This window comes from Crinia signifera, chromosome 4, assembly GCF_055691185.1.
Source record: "Crinia signifera chromosome 4, ASM5569118v1, whole genome shotgun sequence".
In the NCBI taxonomy this organism is placed as follows: domain Eukaryota; kingdom Metazoa; phylum Chordata; class Amphibia; order Anura; family Myobatrachidae; genus Crinia; species Crinia signifera.
Window position 1 is genome coordinate 162646497 of NC_139220.1, and position 24403 is coordinate 162670899.

The 24403-nt window shown below is 41.9% G+C and overlaps 1 protein-coding gene across 6 annotated transcripts in view; it reads left to right on the forward strand.

The window, feature by feature from the left end:
- BRD1 (bromodomain containing 1) overlaps positions 1 to 24403 on the forward strand; it is a 128109-nt gene that overhangs the window by 53779 nt on the left and 49927 nt on the right. For all 6 annotated transcript variants that reach the window (XM_083182911.1, XM_083182905.1, XM_083182907.1 and 3 more), the window contains 3 exons: positions 2113 to 2241; positions 2799 to 3111; positions 5298 to 5564. In XM_083182911.1, the coding sequence (XP_083039037.1) occupies positions 2113 to 2241; positions 2799 to 3111; positions 5298 to 5564 (709 nt within the window). The remainder of the gene's footprint in view (positions 1 to 2112; positions 2242 to 2798; positions 3112 to 5297; positions 5565 to 24403) is intronic.

Sequence of the window (24403 nt, forward strand, 5' to 3'; positions counted from 1 at the left end):
TAATGTGCAACCTCCATGTAACTCATAAAAAGGTACCAAAGCTCACTGGTTTTGAGCCATGTAGGTGCAAAAAGGACCATTCCTAATGTACATTCGTTGTGGTATAACTAGAAACCGAGGAACATAGGGCATCATGGGGGAGTGCTGATAGTATGAACATTACAGCCTAATGCTCTGGCTTGGGACTGTTGGGAATGGAGTTTTTTGAACAATGTTATCTCACTTCAATGTATGGTAGATCTGCCGTTTCCATTCTGAAAGTAAAATTTTGGCACTGATTAAAGAAACAGTCGTACTTCCTTTTTTCTTTTTCCTTATTAATGTTTGATTGGAAAATTTGAAAATGGTGGATTGTTCCTCATCCGATATCTTTGTCTCCAATTTCTGCTGTCTATTGATTGTAACTTGTGAGGATCAATAAAATATATTTTTGGGGAAAAAAGATTGTACATTTAATGCTGACCTGTTAATTATGTGGCTTACAACATTTTAACTGTCTAAGGGGGTATGCAATCCTCCATTTCTGAAGGGGGAAATAACAGTGGGGACCTATTTGATGCCGTCTTTACCGACCGCATTGAAGAGGGATCACGGCGGAACTAGCCTGACATTAAAAGCTGTTGGGCCCGTTCTGCCGATAACGGCCATAGATTGTCGCGATCCCGGCCGTATATCGGCAATCCACGGCCTTTTACACAGACATGCCCTATTTTCTCCGATCAGCAGGCGGGACATTGAATCCCACCTGCCCATTTCCTGGCAAACAGGCCAGGATCACGGCTGTCGGGAGGCAACGACAGTTGTGATCTGGGATTTCATACCCCCTTATGAGTTTAAAATATGTAGAGTAGCATCGGGTTTGAAGCTGAAAAGCAGACACTGTTAAATGCTGTCAATCACATTCTTCTATCAGCATCCCATGTTAACATGTCTGTATTGTCCATGTCAACCTTTGAACTGACTAATACTGATCTCCTAAAGATATTAGGCTATATTATGGAACGCTGGAGCCTATCTGATTGTACTGCCGCAGGGAGAAATGTGAAATCTGCCGTAAGAATTTGTGGTTAAGTGTAGTAATGTAGCCATGATTACATTTTGTTCTTAAAGGAAGTTGAATTAAAGCACTGATGTGAAATGTTTTGTTCCTTAAATTTTGTAGTAGGTTTATATGGTCTCTACTAGATAGTGACAGCAACCCACAAAATGATTTCCAATTTTTGGTGAAAATATTCCTAAGTGTATTGATAGAAAAATGGGTACTTGTTTCCTAGCACGGCGCCCATCGCATCATCTACCATTACACTAAATATGGGATGCGATGCGATATTGTACAATAAAATATCGCATCGTATGGCATACGATGCTATTGTAAATGATTTTTGATTGTACAAGCACCCTGATGGGTCCTCACAATGTTAAATGGCCCCCCATAGTCAACGCCACCCCCAGGATCAACGGCAACCCGAAGCGCAGCGAGCCCACGAGGGGCGGCGGTACGTGTCCTCCGACCTTTTCATACCCCCACTATCCACGCCGGTGTGGAGTTGATTTTAGATAGTGTGGCGAGTGCAGCGAGCCACCGAGTCCGAAACGTGGCGAGGGGACGTGGAATACGAGCCCGAAGCGTGGCGAGCGAATGCACAATACATGTAAAGTAATCGGTGTCCCCTCGCGAGGCTCGTCACGCTACGGGCTCCATGCCGACATGGATAGTGGGGGTATGAAAAGGTCGGAGGACACGTACCGCCGCCCCTCGTGGGCTCGCTGTGCTCGCTTCGGGTTGGCATTGATAGTGGGGGTGGCGTAGCCAATGGGGGTGCATTTCACATTAAAAGCACCCATCAGGGTGCTTGTCCAATTAAAAATCACATTGCATGCCGCTATATTGCATGCGATTGTATAAGATGTAATTCAATCAAAATCGGGGGCGCCCTGCTAGGAAACCAGTACCGAAAAATGTATTCCATTATATCTGTTTTTAAAAATACAGTACAGTATCTATTTTGAAGACCTGCACAAAAGGATATTCTGTTTTATTCAGACTATCATTTTATTTTTTTGGGGTGTTATTACCTGTATAAAGTCAGTTATGTATGTTTTGTTGATTAGGTAAAAGTTGAGCAGGTAGCTATGGAGCTGCAGCTGACACCACTGACTGTACTTCTACGATCGCTTCTAGAACAACTACAGGAAAAGGATCCTGCACATATATTTGCGCATCCTGTTAATCTTTCAGAGGTGAGATTTTCAATTAATCTCAAAGGTAATTTTTTCATAGCAATATTCACGTGTTAATGCATAATGATGGGCTATTAGATTAAAATGAGTAAAATTTAGATATGTGCATGTTCGAATTTACTCTGCTGTGATCGCCAAATTATCGTAAGTTTGGGTTTTTCCGATTTTCATATCGAGTGTCACATTTTTTAGATAGCCAATACGATCCCGCTGTGAGAACAGAGTAAATCAGTGTAAAACCAAATTACCCGCACATCTCTAGATATAGATAGTAAATTTATAGTTATGTGTTATTTTCAATGTTCCTTTACAACATGGCTTGTCCCTTACGTGTCAGCTAAATTTTGTGGTAGTGTTGGGTGTTTAGTTAGGACCTTTGATATAACTTTTTTTTTTTATTCAGTGACAATGTTAAAACTGGCACAACTGTCCCATACTTGAAGGTGGAATGTCACTAATGTGTGGTTAAAGGTAGTCTTATGTTCAAAGTTGCTGCTTTTTAGGAGCCGGGCAATTTTTACCACTAGTCATCCTATATATATTTGTTTGTTTGTTAGGTTCCAGATTACATGGACCACATTAAACATCCCATGGATTTCTCTACAATGAAGAAACGGTTAGAAGATCAAAGATACAAAAATTTAAATGAGTTTGAAGAAGACTTCAATCTCATCATTGAAAACTGCATGAAGTACAATTCCAAGGATACAATCTTTTTTCGAGCAGCAATTCGGTTACGAGATCAGGGAGGCGTAGTAATAAGACAAGCTAGAAGGGATGCTCATTCCATTGGCTTTGATGATCAAACGGGAATGTATTTGCCAGAGCCACCAAAAATTGAAAGTCCCCCACAATTTTCATGGGAAGATGGTAAGTGTTTTCTTAATAGATTTTGAAAGACTTCCATTCATAAATGTGTTAAATATTTATTATAGTAGAATGTTAATCATTTGCTGAAACTTGAACCAATCCTTATGTAACAATTCTGTAAAAAAAACCTAGGTTACAGTAGGCTGATCTCTGCTTGCACCTTCACAGCCTGCAAACCGAAATCAGCCTCTGAGACTCATACCATGTAGTCGCTGGAAACCATTCTTGCGACACTAGCAGACTGTTGATTCTGCCCTAAAGTTTGTGCATCAATGCATAAATAACAGATCCACGTGAGTCCGTAGTGTATCCTTGCAGGCTCATAAGAGAATGTTCTACTTAAGACTCTGCATTCAGAGGCAACGAAGTATGATGTGACTTTATCTTAAGCACTTTCCTTGGCCGACCACTGCATCTATGGTCCTCAACATTTCCAGTTTCTTCATGCTTATTCAATAGTGCTTGAACAGCACCTCTTGAGACGCCCGTCTGCTTTGAAATCTTTGCCTAGGAGAGACCTTGCTTAAGAAGTATATCTACCTTATATCTTGTTGCTGTGTGCATGAGATGTGACAAATCTCACCTTTTGTAGCAGAGTTTGGGCCTTCCCCACCCAATTTTAAACCTCCTACACAACTGTAGGAGGCTTTCAGTTAGTGAGGTTTTACCCTACTGTACATATGAAAATGATGATCATTGCCTGTTTGGTGTTACTGGTTTATCATACACCTTACTATAATCCTACAAACTCTCAAACAAGATTACCTAAAAGAATTGATGCTGTTTTGAAGGCAAAGGGTAGTCACAAAATATTCACTTGATTTATAGTGTGTACACACGGGGCTTCCGATGTTGCCGATATAGTGGCCACCGGAAGCCATATCGCATGCTGATTGTGTTTTTTTTTTTTTTTTTATATAGGGCTTGCGAGCCAGATGCGCTGCCGATGCGCCCTCCCATGTGAGCGCAAATCGGCAACCAAATAGAGAGGGCAGGCAAGACCTATATAGTGCAGATCTGCACCATATAGTCTAAATGGTGCCACTTCATGCATGCCGTGCGATGCGAGTCCCGATACGATTTGTTCGTATCAGGACGGCATACCTGCCGTGTGTACACACCATTAGATTTCTCTTCTGTTGGTTTGCTTTGCATTTTGTTCATTTACAAAAAATAAACACTTCTGTTTTTGCAAATTAAATTTAAAAAGTATGAATCTTTTTTTTTTTTTTTTTTTTATAAATAGAACTTTTGAAAAGATGTTTCCTAAGCAAATAGAATCTTACTACTCCGCATATACAAAGGAAAATGATCATTAAAAGTGTATGTTCTCAGGTCACTTCTATTCAGCGAGCTGTGAATAGTGCCGGGAAAGAGCTCATGGAGCTATTCAAAACTCACGTGCTGTCATGTCGGGGAATGGCGGTACCTGTGGGTGTTTAGTTGCGAGATCTGGCATTTTTCAACTAAAGTGCTCTTCGGCAATGCGGTTTGCTCTGTACTAGGACGCAAAACCTCATCACCAAGCTAGTTTTGCAAGATATCTATCTGCTTGCACCCCAGGAGTGTTCTGATTTTAAGTAGCTACAGGAGCTCCCTCCCGGTGCTATTGAGTGTACTGAATTGAATCGTCCCCATGGTTTCCAAATAACTTTGTATAAGGTTTCATTGATCTTTAAACATTACTTTTATTAATTACTTTTAGACCAGGGGTGGGGAACCTTTTTTGTGCCAAGGGCCGTTTGTATGGGGAAAAAATCCTTCGGGGGCCATATGTATGGCTGTTGATTAAGAGGAATCTCGCCAAAACTACCGACCTCTCCCGAGAATTCTCTGTACTTGACTCCCAGCAAAGCCACTGGGCAGGCCACTCAGACCGGCTACGGGGGCCGCATATGGCCCACGGGCCTGAGGTTCCCCATCCCTGTCCATTGCGGTACTTCACAATATATGAATCAAAGCATTTTTATTTGGTTGGCCATCATATTATACAGTCCTATAACTGGTTCTTCTGAATTTTTGAAATGATTATTTATTGGTTACTTTATTTTCCCTGAGCTTAGGAGATTGAACAATGGGAAAAATTGGTATTAGAAAAGCTGAATTCTGATAGTTACTAATGGTATAATGCTCTAATACTGTAATCTTCTTTTTTTTTTTTCTTTTTTTTTTTTTTTTTTATATAGTTGATAAACTGCTGAATCCTGATAACCGTGTGCATATGGCTTTGGAAGAACAGCTGAAAGAGTTATTGGAGAAACTAGATTTGACTTTTGCGATGAAATCAAGTGGATCTAGAAGTAAACGTTTAAAGCTACTAAAAAGAGAGATTAGCAACATCCGTCAATTGCTTTCGCAACAGCACGTCCAACCTCCACAAATAGAATCGGGCATTGGAAGCTTTGAAGAGGAGAATGGATCAATAGTGGAGAATGATGGTGAAGAAGATGATGGTAAGAAAACTGCTCTGCATGTGTGTAAACATGTATATGTTTTACCTATATCTATATGGAGAGGAGACTAAACCTTTTATTTACCACTTTAAAACAACTATTATTCAGCAAATATTGTGCTAGTATTTAATGTAAATATGGTTGGGTCAATTCAGTTAAACACGCAAGTTTGGGTATAAGTCATACTAACAATATTTTAGTTCCTAGGGTTGCACATAAAACTCCATAGCAGCAATTAAATTCTTTTATCGGGTGCCCCAAAGTAAAGGGTGTTCATTAAAGAAATTTGATTGTTCTAATTTTGTACCCATCACTTTTGTGCTCTTAGTCTCCTGTGGTTACTGGGTGGGAAAACCCTTAAACCCCCCTCATGAGTTTTGGGTGTGGGGGGGGGGGGGGGGGAGTAGAAGAGTTGAAATGCGGCTTATTCCTCTTTGTGTATAATTAAATTGACCCCACAAAGTTAATTTCTTTACAATAAATTAGTGTGGGGCCTTGAGTAATTTTTCCTTTGTTTTCTTTCAAGTTGTAGAAATTGTAAGTTTCTTCATAAAAATCTGAAGTTGTATACGATCAAATTGTAAAAGCTCTGCATGTCTTATACGGTTATGGTGTGTACACATGGTGAGATTCCCTTGCTATTCGACTTAAGATTCGAATGCTATGCAATCTTTGCTAACTGTACTATTTACATACAATACATGCTATCTACATTAGATTTGCACTATATAGTCATTGCTGCCATGTCTATATGGGTTTCGATTTGTGCTGTCACGGGGGAGCGCAAGGTAAAAAACCTCTGCGATCTGCATGTGATTTTGACTATATATAGTCAAAATCTAATGTCAAATCTCACCGTGTGTACACAGCATTACTCTATCAATCCTGTGTTTCCCATAATCCCACTACTAGCTAATGCTGTATACAGGTGTGCTGTATTTTGTAGCAACTTTTAGTAATCTAGAATGGATTCAAATTTAATTTAACTGTTTAAGGAGGATTTGTAGTATATGCTACCAAAAGTTGCTACATTATCAATGGTATAGAACTCTGTTGAAAGGGGCATTTACAATTTATGATTGGTAAATTAATTTGCTATATAAAATCTTTCAGTCATGAACCAAAATATAATATCCTGCAAGTTGCAGACACAATTGCGGTTTAAAAAAAAAAAATTACATTGGACATTGAACGTTTTTGCCCCATACACTACAATGATATGTCAGACTCTGAAGTCTGATGCAATTTCCCTTGAACTCCCCCTGGACCTTCCCAGGAGTGATGCCTATACGATTTTGTACTTTTGCACCATTTTTACATAAGCTATATTTCATAAGATATATCTATCCACAATAAATTGCATGCAGTATATCTTATGGCAGGCATTCCCAACCATGGTCCTCAAGGCACACCAACAGTACATGTTTTAGTGATATCCAAGCTTTAGCACAGGTGACTTAATTAGTACCTGAGTGATTCTGATCCATCTGTGCTGAAGCCTGGATATCACTAAAACCTGCACTGTTGGTGTGCCTTGAGGACCATGGTTGGGAATTGCCTGTCTTATGGTATACAATTGTACCATAGATATATCTGATGAGTTGGATTAGGGGGCTAGAGGGGCTGAAAATGCTAGTCAAACTTCCTGCAATACATCAAATGTGATATATCGCATGCACAAAAAACACATCATTTTCCATCCGATTCAAATCAGTAGTGCAGCACTAGCTATCTAGGGGGTCATGAGACATCTGATTGGATGGAAGACATGTACAATTTGCTGCTTTACAAATGACAGATCTTCCTGACAGTTCAGAATGGCACAAAATCTTGCAAGATCGTTGTAGTTTATGGGGGGCCCTTAGGAAAATGGTGGAGACTGCACAACCTCAATCTGAACTATTTGACAGGTAAAGATACTTGTCCCTAGCATGCAGCTCATATGTGCAGTCTCTAAGAAAACGCTAGACCTAGTGGCACGCTATATAGTGCATCAAGATTTCATATTCCTACAGGCTCCTTTACATGTAGGCCACAATAGTTGATTTATGTATTGTCATTCATAGGCTACTTGGGATTGTGCAGTGTACCAATCAATGTGCACATGGTTAGTATAGTTGGTAAAGGCACACCATGAGATTGATTTAATGCATGTTTTGTAAATATATCTCTTTAACCTTTCATCTTTTAACTTCTTTCGAGCCAGCTTGATTCGGTTATCTTTGTTTTAATATGCCTTCGCGTATCTCTCTCCTTTGGTAGATTTTACACTGCTGATTTCCACCTTCCCTTCTGTTAGTGATGGCTTATTGGCTGTTGTATGTAGCCCTGTTATGTGTAATAACTGAAAATCTTCTTTCAATGTTTTCTGTTGTGGGTGTGTATTCTCTATTGTGCTGCTTTGCTATTGTCATTTAGACTGCTCTGGTAGTAAATTAATCTCCTTTTTTACCGAGTATCTGCACTAAAACACTGACTTTCCTGTACTGGAAATAGGGTATACATGCCCTCTACTGTGTTTTTTTTACTGCTATCGCAAAGAGTTGTCATATTAGCATTAACCGTTACATACACTGGTGGCCAAAATTACGGACACTTTTTGAAATTTTAATGTTTTTCAATTTTGAATGCTTATAAAAACTGTTACACTTGAACAAGATTTTCAGAGGAGGAATGGGATGGGGTATTCAGGTCCTGTTTTAAGATCTCTAGATGTCTACACCACTCAGAAATGTTCTTTAAGCTCATTCATAGGGCTTACTTCACCCCAGAGAGGCTTCACAAGATCTGGCCGAATGTTTAAAATTTATGTTGGAGGAAGTGTGGACATGTAGGAAATATTTTCCACATATTCTGGGAATGCCCTGAGCTGCGGCCTCTCTGGGCGGAAGTGTTTCAGCGGTTGAGCTTCATATTAAAACGTTCCATTTCACCAGACCCTGCCCTGGCACTGCTCCATTTTTTCCCTTCCTCTATGTCTATGGCTGACAAATACGTTGTTGGACATATGTTGATAGCCACAAAAGCTGTTATAGCTAAGCTATGGAAATCTGATGCAACCCCAAATATAGACTCCATCCTCAAGAAAGTTCACAAGCATTACTTATTCGAAACTTCGGGAGCTAGATACACCAGTGCCCCAAACTCAATACACATGAAATGGTTTGGCTGGTCCCTTTACTGTGATGAGGTGGGCCGCTCAAATTTGATTAGTGACACCTTGGACTTGTCTATCCTAGTCTCTTAGATCCACCCCAGGGCCTGGCAGTCATGGCCTATGTTAGCACTTATTATTCTTTATTGCAGCTGTGTTGGACAATAATTACATCGGTTCAGCTACTGGCATGTGTTTTACAGTGTTATTTGCCCATGCTTTTGAGAATGTTCTTCTATTTGTAACTTATTACAATTATGTTGGCAATCTTGTATCTTTTATCCCTCCCCCCCCCCCATCCCCTCCTTTTTCTTTTTTCTGTACCCCCCCCCCCCCCCCCCCCTTAAAAAAAAAAAAAAACTGTCTGTTTGGACAACATTTCGTTCAATAAAAATTTAATGCATAAAAAAAAACAAAAAAAAAACTGTTACACTTCATGCAGTGCAATGATTTATATATAAAATTAAAGGAAATGTAATGCTGAATTCTAAACAATAAACAGAGGTCAAGTCTTTGAATTACAAGGGAAGTTATGCAGTAAAAACAACACTTGGGGTCAGATCCTATTAACCCCTAAGGGTGGGAGTTCCCGTTCTGGTGCTGTTTTAACGATAAAAAAACGCATCCGAATTAACCCTAACTCGCACCTTTTGCATTGCTGAATTAGCTGAAAATTGCTCGCACCTATATGGATGTGCGAGAAGTTTTCAGTGAATTCGGCCCACCGTAAAGTGCCCCCGGTGTTGTGACCATTCGCAAACACCGGGCGCATCCGCATCCTTTGGGTCTAATAGGATCGACCTCCAAGGGTGAAAATCCCTGTGTTCTTATGATGTCGCTGTCATATCAGTATTTGTTGGGTATCCTTTATTTTTCAAGAAAGCAGCACAGCGACGTGGCATTGAGCCAACCAATGTTTGGAGCTCTTCCTTATTTATTATCCGGTGCCATGAGACAATTATAGTCTCAATTAATTCTCTTTTATTGGATGGACGCCTCAGATGTACCAGTTTTTTCAAACAGAACCACAAATGTTCTATGGGGTTCAGGTCTGGGCTGTTTCCTGGCCCTCCTAGCACCTGTATGTCATTCTCTGTGAACCACTGTTCACATATCCGTGCAGTGTGTGAATCCTGCTGGAAAAAATTGGGGCATTGTCTGGAAAAAGAGCTCTGGTAGAAGTTTTGCTTGTAGGATGGTTTCAATATACTTTCTGCTTTTCAGTGTGCCATCTATGACCTGAAGGCGGCCTACAGCATCTGCTGTCAGAAATACCCAGATCATAACAGTTGCACAATTCTTTGTTGCTTGAATGCAATCTGGATGTACCTCTTCCCCGATGCGACGTGTCACATATTTTCTCCCCTCACTACCAATTATCGATATCTTGGTTTCATCACTCAATATCACTTGTTTGCACTGACCTCCTGTCCATGCAATGTGCTCTTTTGCCCACTGTATTTGTTTCTGCAGCTGCTTTTTATTCAGGAATGGCTCTTTTCGGGGAATCCTACCTTTTTAGGCCAACCTCCATTAGTCTTCTCCGTACTGTTCTTGCACTGACAAAAACACCAGTTGCATTCAGTTCACTGCTAATGGCTTCAGATGACAATCATCTGTCCCTGACGCAAATTTGTTTTATTCTCCTATCAACAGCTGTGGTGTTTTTTTTTTCAGGCCTTTTCCTTCTTTGTTTTGTATAGATTGTTTCCTGATATCGTAAACAAACCTTTCATATGGTGTGTACACACAGTCAGATGTGCCTTCAGATACTATCCACGATCAGATCAGATCATGGATAGTATCTGAAGGCACATCAGATTTGCATACAAGTCTGACTATATAGTGCAGATCTGCACTATATAGTCATGGCAGACAAGACTTTCTGCCTTGCGATACGTGAACGTGAATCGGATCGGGGTCTGAAGGGTTAAAACCCTTTTGATCTGCATCCGATTCCGATCCGATGTTGACTATATCGTCAACATCGGAAGGCAAAAAGTACCGTGTGTACACACCAATACTCCTGAGGTCACATTCCCACCAACTTCTCTCGAAAGATCATTTTCACGTAAAACAACAATCCTGGATCTCTTCCTGGGTGACCAGTCACCACTTTGCCTGGATGACATTGTTTTATTTATTTTTTTACACTGTCAATAGCGCTATACAATACACACACGCATCCAACCAACCAACCGTAATTGCACTTCAGTAACCAACTTTATTCTGCAAAATGAAACAGGGAAACTGACCTTTCCTACCTTTGAACATGCCCTTGCACCTGCTCATATGACAGCTGATCATTGGTCCTCAGAACGACGATTCATATTGGCTGGTAGTAGCTGTTGGTACATTCTGCTTATTGAATATCACGCATCTGTGCTTCTTTCTCTAATTTTAAAACCGCATAACTTCTCTTGTAATGCAAATATTTGACCTGTTGAATTCAGCATTAAATTTCCTCAAATTTGATATATGAATCATTGCACAGCGTGAAGTGTAACAGTTTTTATAAGCATTCAAAGTTGAAAAACATTAAGATTTCTAAAAGTGTCCGCAATTTTGGCCACTTGTGTAAGTTAATGTAGTTTAGAGCATTTAAAAGAAGCTGCTTTATATTCACTTCAGGGTTTCTAGTTGTTTAATGTGAAGTAAAAGCTTATGTTACTCAGATATGGGAGGAGTAGAAGATATAGATAGATTGAAGTATCCAATCCCGGGATTTTGGGATTACACTGCGCATGGGCAGTCTAATGCCAGGCAGCGTCTGAGCACCCGCTCAGACGCTGCCTGGCTATTCCTATCCTGGCGTGCGGCCTGGGCAGTGTGATTCGGTCATAGGTCAGGCTGCAGTGCTACACCACCAGCGTCGGAATCCGTTCACCGCCGGGCCTCCCCCATCCACACGCATCATATCCGCTGCCTGACTCTGCATTGCTGCCACCTGCCCCCCTACGCCGCTCCTCAGAAGTGATGGTGGTGCCGGAACCCACTACCAACCAGGCCTCCCCCTGCCGCACGCATAATACCCGCCGCCAGCCTCTGCCCTTCTGCTCCCCTCGCCGCTCCCCATAAGTGGGGCACAGGGGCAATTTTTTTAGGGATGCCAATCCCAGGATTGAGCATTTTTCAATCCCGATTCCCGGGATTGAAAAAAATGTCCCAGGTTTGGCATCCTTAGGCAGATGTATTAAGCCTGGTGAAGAGATAAAGTGGAAGGTGGTAACTCACCAGCCATTCATTTATGTTTGAAAAATGACAGGAGTTAATTGGCTGGTGCTTTATCACCCACTTTTTTCTCCACTTTCTTTTCACCAGGCTTAATACATCTGCCCCATTACTGTGAGTGGCTGGCAGTGCACACCTAGGAGCCACTACCTGGACATGTGCAGACTGCCACAGCTGAGTGCTTCTTATTGGGGATTAAGCTTTGCTCTGGCGGATTCAGTATGAAATCCCGGCATTCAAAATCCCGACCGCCGAAATCCCGACAAGGGGGGGACGTGGATCGCCCCCCCCCCCTTGCGGGCTCGCTGCGCTCGCCACGCAGCGGGCCCAGTGCCTCGCTACGCTCGGCACGCTAATTTTTTCTCCCTCCAGGGGTGTCTCGGACACCCACTGAGGGAGAAAGTGTCGGGATTTCGGCGGTCGGGATTCCAGCGTCGGGATTCTGAACACCGGGATCCCAACCGCCAGGATTTAAACTGCATCCCGCTCTGGCACCCAAACCTGAATCCTGGTGGTCAGGTTGTTGGCAATTAAGACGGACCCTGTCCTCCCGATACAGAAAATCTCAACAGGGGCTCCTTAAGTAAGCTAACCCTCTCCCCTACCCCCCTTGCCTTAGTAATACCGTTCTCTTAAGAGGGGACCCATAGGAGATTGTATGTGAAGGGGAAAGTGGTAAAATAAAAAGTTGGTGTGGTATGGTAAAAGGAGAGTGTCTGTCTGATTCTTTCTAATTAATTTTGTAACCTGCATAGGAACTAAAAACATTCCATTTCATCCATTACGGAAAGGATGGTGATAGCAGCAGGAGAGACTTGCAAAGGCATGTCTGCAAATAGAAAAAGCTTCATATCATCAATGCAGAATCACTGATACTATAATAGAGAAGGTTATTCTTTCCTGCATCATGGATAAGCTAACATGAATGGGGTCCTCATGTAAATAATCCAGTTTAGTCTGTTGTGAACCAGTCCACTATTTATCTTCTGGATTTTTCTAATGAACATTGAGTAGAGTGTGTGGTCGGAAAGAGACGGGTAGTGTGGGATTGATTCCCCATGTTGGGAGGACTTTTGTTTATGGTGTCATTGAAATATGGGGCGGTAGGGGGTGGGTTTTTGCTCTAAATTTGATAATTTGCTGTAATGGGTGCAACAAGAGAAAGTGATACGTGTCAAGTATTTCTAAGCAAGCACTAAAGTGGCTTACGTTACCTAGCAGCTGTTGTATAACTGACAGATATACACGAACACAAATACAGTAAGAAATAGCACCGCAATCTTGTGGAAATAATTACTTGTTCTTAAAATGAACTATCAACATTTGCATTCAATATATTTCACACCTGTTTCCTAATGAAATAAAGTTCATATTAGAGGATTAGCAGAATATACATATTAACCTCCCAAATATTAAGTGGATTGTTCCCTAGAGTATTGTAATGTCCAGCAAAGTATAGTTACCAACTTTGCAGTAAGCGGAGTCCTTCCAATGACACTGCAGTGATCTTGCTAGAACCTGAAATAGGCCTCAAGATCTCAATCACCACAAAATGGACCAAGTGCATCATTGTTCTATCCAAGAGCTGCTGGCCAATACACCCCAACCCCAAGGAACCCAAGTTCTGAGCCAAATTGCCATCCAGCCTCAAAATGACCCTGTTTATTGCGAGTTGGTAACTGTTTTGCTGTACATTACAAAACTTTAAGGAAAATTCATTCAATATTGACGTTAATTCTAGGAACAGGACTTCCATATATGCTGCTAATCCACTAAAATTAACTGATTTCATGAGTAAAGGGGTTTCTTGTTTTTTAATACTTATGTCATTTTTTTAAATTTACTAAAATATATTAAATCTATATGCTGATAATAGAACCAGTCAGATGTTCTTAGAACAAATTGTTCTTTGCACAAGAGCGCAGTCTCTGCGTTTTCTAATGCAACAATAGAATATTAAATGAAAGCAAAGATGTTCTTTTTGATAGGGTTAATAAGTGGGTAACCAGAGCCTTGTTTTCTACAATATATCAAAAACTTCAGACCAATATTGACAGAGGACAGTACCAGAGCACATTTGACCGTATATCTTCCTCTGAAATCGAACACCAGCAGGGTTTCGAGCATGATGACAACATTTTATGAAGTTTAACTGGCATAACATAGAGACAGGGAAGTCATTTTAAAATGCTTCTCAATATTAGTACAGCTGAATATTTGGAACAGATTAGTACATGCTCTCATGCTGTAGGATATGCTCTCGCATAGCAAGGGAGTAAAGGTGTAGTATTAGGTACCCTAGCATTTGGAGGGAGTTTTCTGGAAGGACATCCCTAATCAGGTGGTGCAATGCTTCAAGAGCATCTAGTTAAGACTGTTTAGGTAGCAGAAGAAACACGCTCCAAAGCAAATCTGCAACTGGAATAATCTCCAGGGTATCCATTTCAATTTTAACAAAAGGCTTTTGCCCAGAAGGCAGAAACCAATATTTAACTTGTGCAGTGATTCATTAAGGTTGATAAAGACGGAGATCTGAGAGCTTAAGCCCACCATGGCACTTGATTAATATAATTTTATGGGCCATCAGACAAAGTAATTTGCTTTTTTCTATTTTGTATTCCTGTTTGCTGCGGGTAGTGAGTGGGACTTTTCAACATTAGAGAGGTTATTTAACATTCGTGTAATCACCTTAAAATTGGGCAATCTTTGTTTCATTAGATCTTTTTTACGCTGACCTTTATTTTGCATGCAGATGGTGTCAAATTACTTGTTTTGGCTGCTGAATGTTAACTCATTTAGTAGATAACATGGCTATATTACACCAATTTTAAGAACCTAGTAGTCATACTATGGGGCAGTGGTAGCCAACCCTAGCCCTCGAGAGCTACCAACAGTTCACATTTTCCAGACAACCTAGCTGCTGCACTCATTAATCACCAACACATTTTAAAAGATCCACAGGTGGAGCTAATTAGCTCACTTGTGATTCTATGAGGAGACCTGCAAAACATGCACTGTTGGTAGCTCTCGAGGACTAGGGTTGGCTACCCCAGCTATAGGGCATATTCAATCCGGGAATATTTCCAATCCTCAGCTATATCAACCGGTTTTGCGTAGAATAGATCAAATTCGCAATCCATCTATTCAATGTGTTTGTTTTTTATTTATTTATACATGGATCTGGGAATCGCACATCTTTTTAAACCAGAAGCAGCCACTAATTCTCAAATTTATCGACCCACCTTGATGTCTGCTGCCGGTCTACCTCCATTGGTGACTTTGGGGGTCCCGGTCCGCCCCCTTCATGCAGTCCCCGTACAGCCCTGCCCATGCCAGTTCTTAGGGCCCCCATACATTAGCCCGACTTGTCCTAGGTCTGGGGTAGCCAACCCTAGTCCTCTAGAGCTACCAACAGTGCATGTTTTGCAGGTCTCCTCACAGAATCACAAGTGAGCTAATTAGCTCCATCTGTGTATCTTAAAATGTGTCAGTGATTAATAAGTGCAGCTGTGCAGCAGCTAGGTTGTCTGTAAAATGTGAACTGTTGGTAGCTCTCGAGGGCTAGGGTTGGCTACCACTGTCCTAGGGTCAAGTCGGTCCTGATTTCCCCAGGAGGGGTCACACATGGTTAGGCACTTGATGTGCTAAGTTTTTAGTACATGCGATTTATCATATGCAACTCGCGGGGAGCTGCGGGCAGGGTCAGCGGGTGAGGGACGCTGGTGGAGCGGCAGGGGGAGAGCCGGGTGAGGGACGCTGGTGGAGCGGCAGGGGGAGAGCCGGGTGGGGACACTGGGGAGCTGCATGGGGGGGAGCCAGGCATGGTAAGTTGACAAATAGGCAGCGGTGCTGAGGGGCGCCGGAAAGCTGGGCAGAGGCAGTGCGCGGGGGAGGAAAAGGAGGGAGCTGGACAGGAGGATGAGGGACTTACTCTGCAAGGTCAAAAAAATGGTACTTGTTTCCTAGCACGGCACCCAGATTTTCTACGTACGGCACCGTTGTGAAATCGCATCGCATGGCGGCATGCAATGCTATTATTATTATTTTTTTTTTCATGTCATTTTTTAAATTTTATTTTAAACCACAATATCGCATCGCATGTCCCACAAAATCGCACGCGATTTTTATAGGGTGTGCGCAGCCATGGCATTAGGTATACAATAGGATTGTATGTTCCAAAAATAGATGTAACGCACACCCCACCCCCACTATCCATGCCACCACGAAGCATGGTGATCGGTGGCGGAACGAGTCCTCCGACTTTTTCATTACCCCAATATCCACGTCGGTGCGGAGAGGATTTTTATATAGTGTGGCGAACGCAGCGAACCACCGAGCCCGAAGCGTGGCGAGCGCAGCGGGTTACTTTACATGTATTCCGCTGCGCTCGCCACACTATATAAACTAAACTCCATGCTGACGTGTATAGTGGCGTAATGAAAAAGTCAGAGGACGCGTTCTGCCTGTGCTCGCCACGCTTCGGGTTGGCGTGGATAGTGGGGGGGGGGGGGGTGTTAAACCTATTTTTTGGGACATACAATCATATGATTGTATACCTTATGTCTGGGGTAGCCAACCCTAGTCCTCGAGAGCTACCAACAGTGCATGTTTTGCAGGTCTCCTCACAGAATCACAAGTGAGCTAATTAGCTCCATCTGTGTATCTCTTAAAATGTGTCAGTGATTAATGAGTGCAGCTGTGCAGCAGCTAGGTTGTCTGGAAAATGTGAACTGTTGGTAGCTCTCGAGGGCTAGGGTTGGCTACCACTGCCTTATGTCATGCCATCAAATACCCTAAAAAATTACATGCGATGGCCCGGGGCTGAGAGAGCAGTGAATAAATTACATAGGAAAATCGCATCGCATGGCGCTAAAATGGCCCATGACCATCGCATTAATGCAACTACGCAGAATAGCCCATTAAGCAAATTGCTTAGTGGGCGCCGTGCTAGGAAACAAGTACCAAAAAAAACTAAATGGGCAGCCAATGATTGACTGAGAGCTCTCTCAGCCAATCACTGGCTGCCCATTAATTTGTAATGTGTTTTTTTTTTCTTGCAGAGACTAGTACCTGATCGTCCTGCCCAGCTCCCTCGTTTCCCTCGCCGGTTCACCAGCATCTCCCCACGCTGCCTCTGTGTCCCCTGCCCGGCTCTCCAGCGCTCCCTGCCTGCTGCCTATTTGACAGCTTACCATGCCCGGCTCTCCCCTTGCAGCTCCCCAGCATCTGCCGCCACTGACCCTGCCCGGCTCTCCGGTGTCCCCTGCTTGCTGCTACTGCCTGCCTCTTACTGCCCTTGCAGTGTCCCCCGCCCAGAGGCTGCACGTAAGATTGAAAAAAATCTTATGTGCAGCCGGTCTGACTCTGATCCGATGTGCACGGGACCGCGCATCGGGTCAGACGGGATATCTAAACATGCGATTTGGGCCGATTTTCACAGCCCGATTCATCCGAATCGAGTGAAATCGTGCCCAAATCGCATAGTGTATGGGGGCCTTTAGAAGGAACCCGAATCTGCGTTTGGCTCTGAATAGTCTTAGGCCGATATTTTCCCAGCAGAAATATTGGTGAAGATTTAACACCTGCCTATATCTGTTATCTACTTTGTTATTTTATCTTGACCAGTAAAGGGAAACCTAGAGCAGAGAAGAATATTTGATTTCTGTATGTGTTCATTATCCTGGCTTCAAAACATTATCTCTATGAAACATTACAAACACGCATTTTGTGTTCTTTGTTATAGGATATCGTGATGTCCTTGCTCGACAGCTGTTCTTTTGCATCCTATTGTTCTTGTATTTTATTGTCCTCACATCTTTACCCAGTGATGAATGCAAGCCGTATGGTTTATTTTTTAATTCAACTTAGAAATCCTACAAGGGTCCCTCAGCATACGCTGAACCCACTTTTTTTTATGTTTTAATTGAATTTTATTTGATGAAATTCACAATAATTTTATTTGAGACGTCTGCCATCTGCAGTGTGTTGTCTTTTACTATGTATTTTGTATTGTGAATGTTTTTTAAATCATTTTAATTACAGATTTGCTAGTGTTGGTGAAACCTGATGATGGCTACACCTAGTTCTGTTAGTAATTAAATGTGACTCTTCTTTAAGTCAGCATTGGTATAAGGTTTCTTATGGTCATAGTAAGTCACAGCTGGGGCCCCCGCTAAAAGGTTTACAATATTGTATAGACATTTGTAAGATATAGTATAATGAATGTAAAGCCCCGTGCACACGGGGGAGATATATTGCTCAGCCATATATAGCTAGCAATATATGGCTGAGCAATATATTGCTCAGTTTCTCCTCCTCTTCATTAGCGGCCAGAGATGGTCGCTGATGAATGGAAACCTCTGCCGCCGGTGCCGCAGAGGTAATCAGTGATTAGAATGGGGCTGAAAACGGGAGCACGCACCCAGCGATTTATCGCCGGGGCACACTCCCATCACTGGCAATATGGTCGCCTGCGACCATATTTCCAGCGATTTCAGCCCCTATCGCCCCCGTGTGTACACAGCTTGAATGTTAGCCCTTCTGTACAATCCCAGCTCTTTAAAGCCACCCATACATGCTAAGATGCTCTCCACTGCGAGTGTATGGTGCTGGTCATGCTGCACAGCTGACCAATATCGTGTACAACATTGGTCATGCTGCACAGCTGACCAATATCGTGTACAACCCTTGGTTACACAGTGAATGATCCTGCCGGAAACGTTGTTAGAATTTGTTTGGAAATAACATATTGTCCCTAAATCATTCTAAGGTGTACATTCTTTACATCTTAGAATGATTTAGAGCTTAGTAGCAACATTTGATATGCCTGCATTATGTACATGGTTTTTGCAGTACTTGTCATTTTTTTCTTAATGCATTTTAAGTCACTGAAAGAAAAAAAACTCAAAGCCCACCCCCTCTATTTTATTTTGTATTTCATGTTTTTAAGTCTTGCCTCCAAAATTGCTTTACAAAATGTTCCGTACATAAGCATCTGTGCTTATTGATGCAGTTAAGCACAGATCGGTCAGCACACATCTGTTTTCATGCATTGTGATTTTGTTGGAAAGCTTATGACTTTCTGAATAGAGCCACTGAAAGCACCGCAGGGCCCCGGTTAAAAAAGGAGCATGGTCATCAGGAGGAGCATGACCACAACCCAGTAAAACAAATTTGCAGGCTGTGTGCTGGTGCACAGGCTGCTGCAGATTCCCTTAAGTGAACTTTTAACCCCTTGAGTGGTGGGTTTTCCTGGGGCAGGACAAACCTACCAGGGCAGGTTTGTCCTGCTACAGAAGGGGCAGCCGCTGATTTCTGCTGCAGCCCCTGCTCCCCTGGTGCTGCTGCTGGCTTCGGCTGTTTGCAGCCACTTAGAGATGTTCGAGGCTGCTTGGGGGGGGCTTGGATGTTAGGGAGCTCAGCCATTCGTCTGTCTGGGCATTCCTGTCTTTGGAAGCCTGAGCACATGAACGGCCAAGTGGTGAAGGGGAGGATCAGCAACTAGATGGGGGATCAGCGACATGATGGTGCGCCAGTGGTTCATCCTTTCTTTACAGTGAAATGCCTGGAAATTTTTCTATAGAGCCTGCTCCTGCAGTGCAGCTCTGCACAAGAAATTTTTAAGCATACTGCAAAGGGGTTAAAGGCTTAAGATGCACATACACTTGTAAGATTTATCTTCAGATCTGGCTGGTTGGAACAAAAACACGGTTATGGATGAGTGACAGTTATCCAGCATTTCCAAGCAAATGGTCAACTGTTATTTGCTCTCATCCATAACCAGGTTTTTGTTCCAACCAGCCAGATCTGAAGATAAATCTGCGTGTGTATGGCCACCTTAATAAGGGTCCATTTAAATCAGTGGTCAGGGAACTCTGTCCTCATTACCCCACACAGTGCATGTTTTGCTGGTAACCCAGCAGGTGCACAGGTGTACTAATTACTCATACACATTTTATAAGGTCCGTAGGTGGAGTTAATTATTTCACTTGTGATTCTGTGAGGAGACTTGCAAAACATGCACTGCGTGGGGTAATAAGGACCGAGTTCCCTGACCACTGATTTAAATGAACAATATTTTCACTTTACTAATTGTATAAGCAATTTCACTTATGAATTCCATAAGCATAAACTTTCGTCCATCCTTCGGACGGGCCTTAAGTTATAATAGCCCATTTTCTTTTTTTTCTTTCAAGATGAAAATTTAAGTGCTGATAATTGGTAATTGTGTCCCAATTGTCTCATATTTTTATAGTTCAACTTTTTTTTTTTTATGTGGTGGAGGCAGCCTGCCCATCCATTACCTCAAGTTGCCCATACACAGTACAATTGTTGGGTGCAATGAGATGCGCGCTCCCGTCACACATCTCATTGCACAGCTCAAAGTATGTGCTGCACTTTTTGTACTACATCTCATCTCTTTGCATTGCAAACCTATGCTATGCGATATTGTATACAATAATTGTACAGTGCATGGGCACCTTTAGTTTCCAAATTATGCAATCCATGAAAATGTTGGTGCAATTTAGTTTAATCTTCCACACAACTTACTATTGGTAAGAAAGATATCTGAGGTATAAATTGTTGCATATGGAAGGTACAATATGAGTTCCTCAGTCTAGTTCAGTGGTTCCCAAACTGTGTGCCGTGGCTCCCTGGGGTGCCTCGGGACACTTGCAGGGGTGCCATGGGTTGGTGGTCCAGAACCAATTCAAATTATTTATGATCAATTATTTATGGACAAAACCAGTGCTGGTGTCTGTCAATCAGAAGCAAATCCTGCCCTTTACTATATAAATGAACTTAAGAAACGAATATAAACACAATCTACTTAATTTTCTATATATATTTTTGGGTCTAGGGGTGCCGTGGAAAAATTCTGATACTCTAGGGTGCCGTGATTCGAAAAAGATTGGGAACCCCTGGTCTAGTCATAAATAACTGAAACAAGTTAATGATTTTGTGATTTATACAGGTATGTGCTAAAACCTCAATAGATCTCAAATATACTTTGCTTGTGTGTGTTTCTGCCAAACAAGGAAAGAGAAAGTACTCTTTCCTTGTTTGACTCTATCTTACTCTTAAGGGAGCACCTCCACACAGTCTATTTCGTGCTGAGGCACACTCATTCTCATATCGTGGATACTCTATTAATGTTACTTATCCAAAAAGCAATGATTGGTGGGTACTAGTGCATAGGTAAATTGTCCCGTTCCCCTTTACCCCATGCTTACATTGTGTGTGTTTCTGGTAAACCTTTTGTCAGTTGTTCAATAGATAAAACACAGAAGAGGCAACAATAGTGTTTTGTAATGAACTTTTCCTGAAAATAAAATTGTACCGGAGGATGATCCAATCTTTTATGGATTATTCTAACTTTAAGCAGATCTAGCAGTTCAATCAATTGCTTTCCCCAGCAGGCTCCACTAGGTACAAAAAGGGAGCAATTCAATTCTTGTTTTGGTTGGCCCAAGCCACTATCAGCTGTACATTTCTATTCTCAAACTCCTGAGCTAGTGAGAAGAAATGTGTGGAAAATCTATTGTTTGGGTGCACTAACCAGGACTTGATACACTATTTACGGCTGAACCCAGTCTATTTTGGTGCTGAACAAATAATTGTCAGCTAGCACAACAATTGAAGTGCTCTGATGGGCGATCATTACTTTGGACTCTCCCAAAAAATCTGAGTTTTTTTTCCACAGAATGTGCGTTGGATGAAAAATGAAGCAATCAAAACAGTTGCACTTTAACCACCAGTAAAACTTCTCCACCGCTTAATTGCAAACTTTACATCTCTTTACATGTAACATTTGCCCCAGCTGCAGTGCATATTGTTTTTGAAAAAAAATCTGTGATGAAGTCTGCATTAGGCCCTTGGTGTGGACAAAACTGCTTAATACAGCAATTTCTCAAAAAATAGTTGCCGACACATTAATTCCCACATACAGTAACGGCTGAATCACCCACTTATCACTACTTCTGTATTTTATGTTTTGGGCATCCTACTGTATATTTGATCGAAGATTTAAAGTTTTACAATAATCTACATTTTCAGTTTGGCAGACCAGACAACATTGCTGGCAAGCTGTTTATACTTTATTTCAGATGTATGTGAACCTTTTTATTTAAAATTATACCTATACTTTTATTCCTTGTGCCCGGTCTCCCCTCTCTATACGTGGGATCGGCTTATGGGAGAGAAGCGACACCATACATGTAAAACTTACCTGGAAAGACTAAAATATCTTAACATGTATAGTTTGGAGCAGAGAAGGGAAAGGGGGAGCATGATAGAAATATTCAAATATATGAAGGCTTTTAACATAGTACAGGTGGGAAATTTTCTTCAAAGGAAAAGAAGTAATAGAAAACAAGGACATGCACTGAAACTCGAGAGAGGTAGGTTCAGGGGAAATGTATATTTTTTTTTTTTTTTTTTACTTCACAGAAAGGGTAGTGGATAAGTGGAATAGCCTCCCATCAGAGGTTGTAGATGCTAAGACAGTAGAGCAATTTAAACATTGGTATAGGCATATGAATATCCTTACAAAGAAATAAAAATCAAAAAGGGTTGAGATTACCAGAAGGATAAAAAACGGGCAGACTAGACAGGCCAAATGGGTCTCATCTGCCATCAAATTATATGTAGTGGGTATATAATGCGGCTGTCGAGGGGGTTAAACGGCATCGAGGGGGCAAGCCATACTCGCTGTTTAAACTCTGCGCCGGCCGCTCACTATCAAAGGACAGTAAGGATTTCCCCAAAAAGCGAGGCTAATGCAGGGAGCCCGCTGCATTTACCCGCGAGTCTGTTTTAGGGGCCGCATACACCAAATCTCCCTTGCTCCAAAAACGGAGCAAGGGGGAATCTGCGTATGCAGGGTGTCCATTGAATACTGACCCTGCGAGCTATGCTGTCTGCTTGTTGTCACAGATTGCCCGCAGCATTGAATACTGGCCATTAAATCAAGGATCAGCGCAGTTTATAATTTATAAAAAAAATAATAATTGGTATCCAGTAACGGGTCACTTAAACAAAAAAAAAAAACGTAAAAAATGTATTCAAGCACCAGGTGACAAATTACTGTAGAAGCAACTTTATGAATTCATTTAATGAGCGTTTTTGCTGCAGTATATTGTTGCAAATTATTATTCGTGATCCTTGTTCTAAATAGGCCACTCCTTAGATGCTAGCTTAGATTTAGGGGGATATTCAATCTCCGCATTATAATTATAACTGGAAATATCAGCAGTGCAGCATTCAATCCTGGCCGTATCTCACCTGATACAGACCCAACTCCCTATGGAGATGAATCTATTTTGTCGGAAACAGCTGTGGCTTGTCGAATTTGTGGCCATTTTTTGATTCATGGAGTTTCCGTCCCTCGACAGCCAGAACGTTTAATTCCGGCTGTGTAGTTAGTCAGAAGAAATGAGAACTGCCTGGGATTCTGACTGCTGGGACGTTCCAACAGTTGAAATCCTTTATTGAATACCCCTCCCTTAATGTTTAGGTTCAAGAAGTGAGCCAAAGGATGATAAATGTTGATCCACAATATCTAGAGATTTTTCCAGAGAATAGAACGTTTTACAATGTCTTTCAGTCTTCACATTAATCTATTGTGAGGTTTCAGAGATGTAAGGCATACAAGAGACCCAAAGAAGTTCTGAGATGCATGCGTTGACTCAACTGGCTACAAGCAAAGCAATAGCTGACTCAGGGACTGATTTCATGTTTGTAAGTAAAAAAAGCAAGTAACTTTGTCATGTTGCCATCCAAGTGAAACAAATACAGTACGTTTTATATTTTTTTTTTGTAGGGGAAATACTGGGTGCTTTTGTACATAGCCCAGAGATTTGGGCTACATGCAATTTACACTGCCCCATCCAAATCTAAATATCTGCACATTACGTGTGCCCCACCTGCATTGCAACATGGTTTTGCCCAGTTGCTTGGTTTTTTTGTTTAATTACAAACCTGAATCAGGCCCTAAATGGCTGTAAAAAGTAGCCGGTACTTGTGTATTAGCACGACACCCGTTACGCAGTCAGAATCAGCGTAGTGTTCGCACGCCCAGCGTAGTGTAGTGTTCCCACCCGTTCACGCCTAGCCGGAGCTTACGTAGTTAGCGTAGTCGGTCAGCGCTTATTACATGGAGCCGTGGAGTCAATACGCTGACTATGCTAGGCAGCCGTTGGGCTACAAGCCGGGCGCTGTGATATTATACAAGTACCCTTATAGATTTAGAAGGTGCTAGGGAGTTCTCCTGCACTAGTAATTGATTTATGAAATCAATTGGGCTGATTCTGTTACAAATCTTTCTACCCAAATACTTGTATTTATGAGATGTAATCCCAAAATGCTCTTTGTAGCAGTGCAGCTAGAAACTCATCAGTTATGAAGAAAAAGGATGAGGTTTGTCATGTGGTGCACTGAAAGATCAACTCGGTAT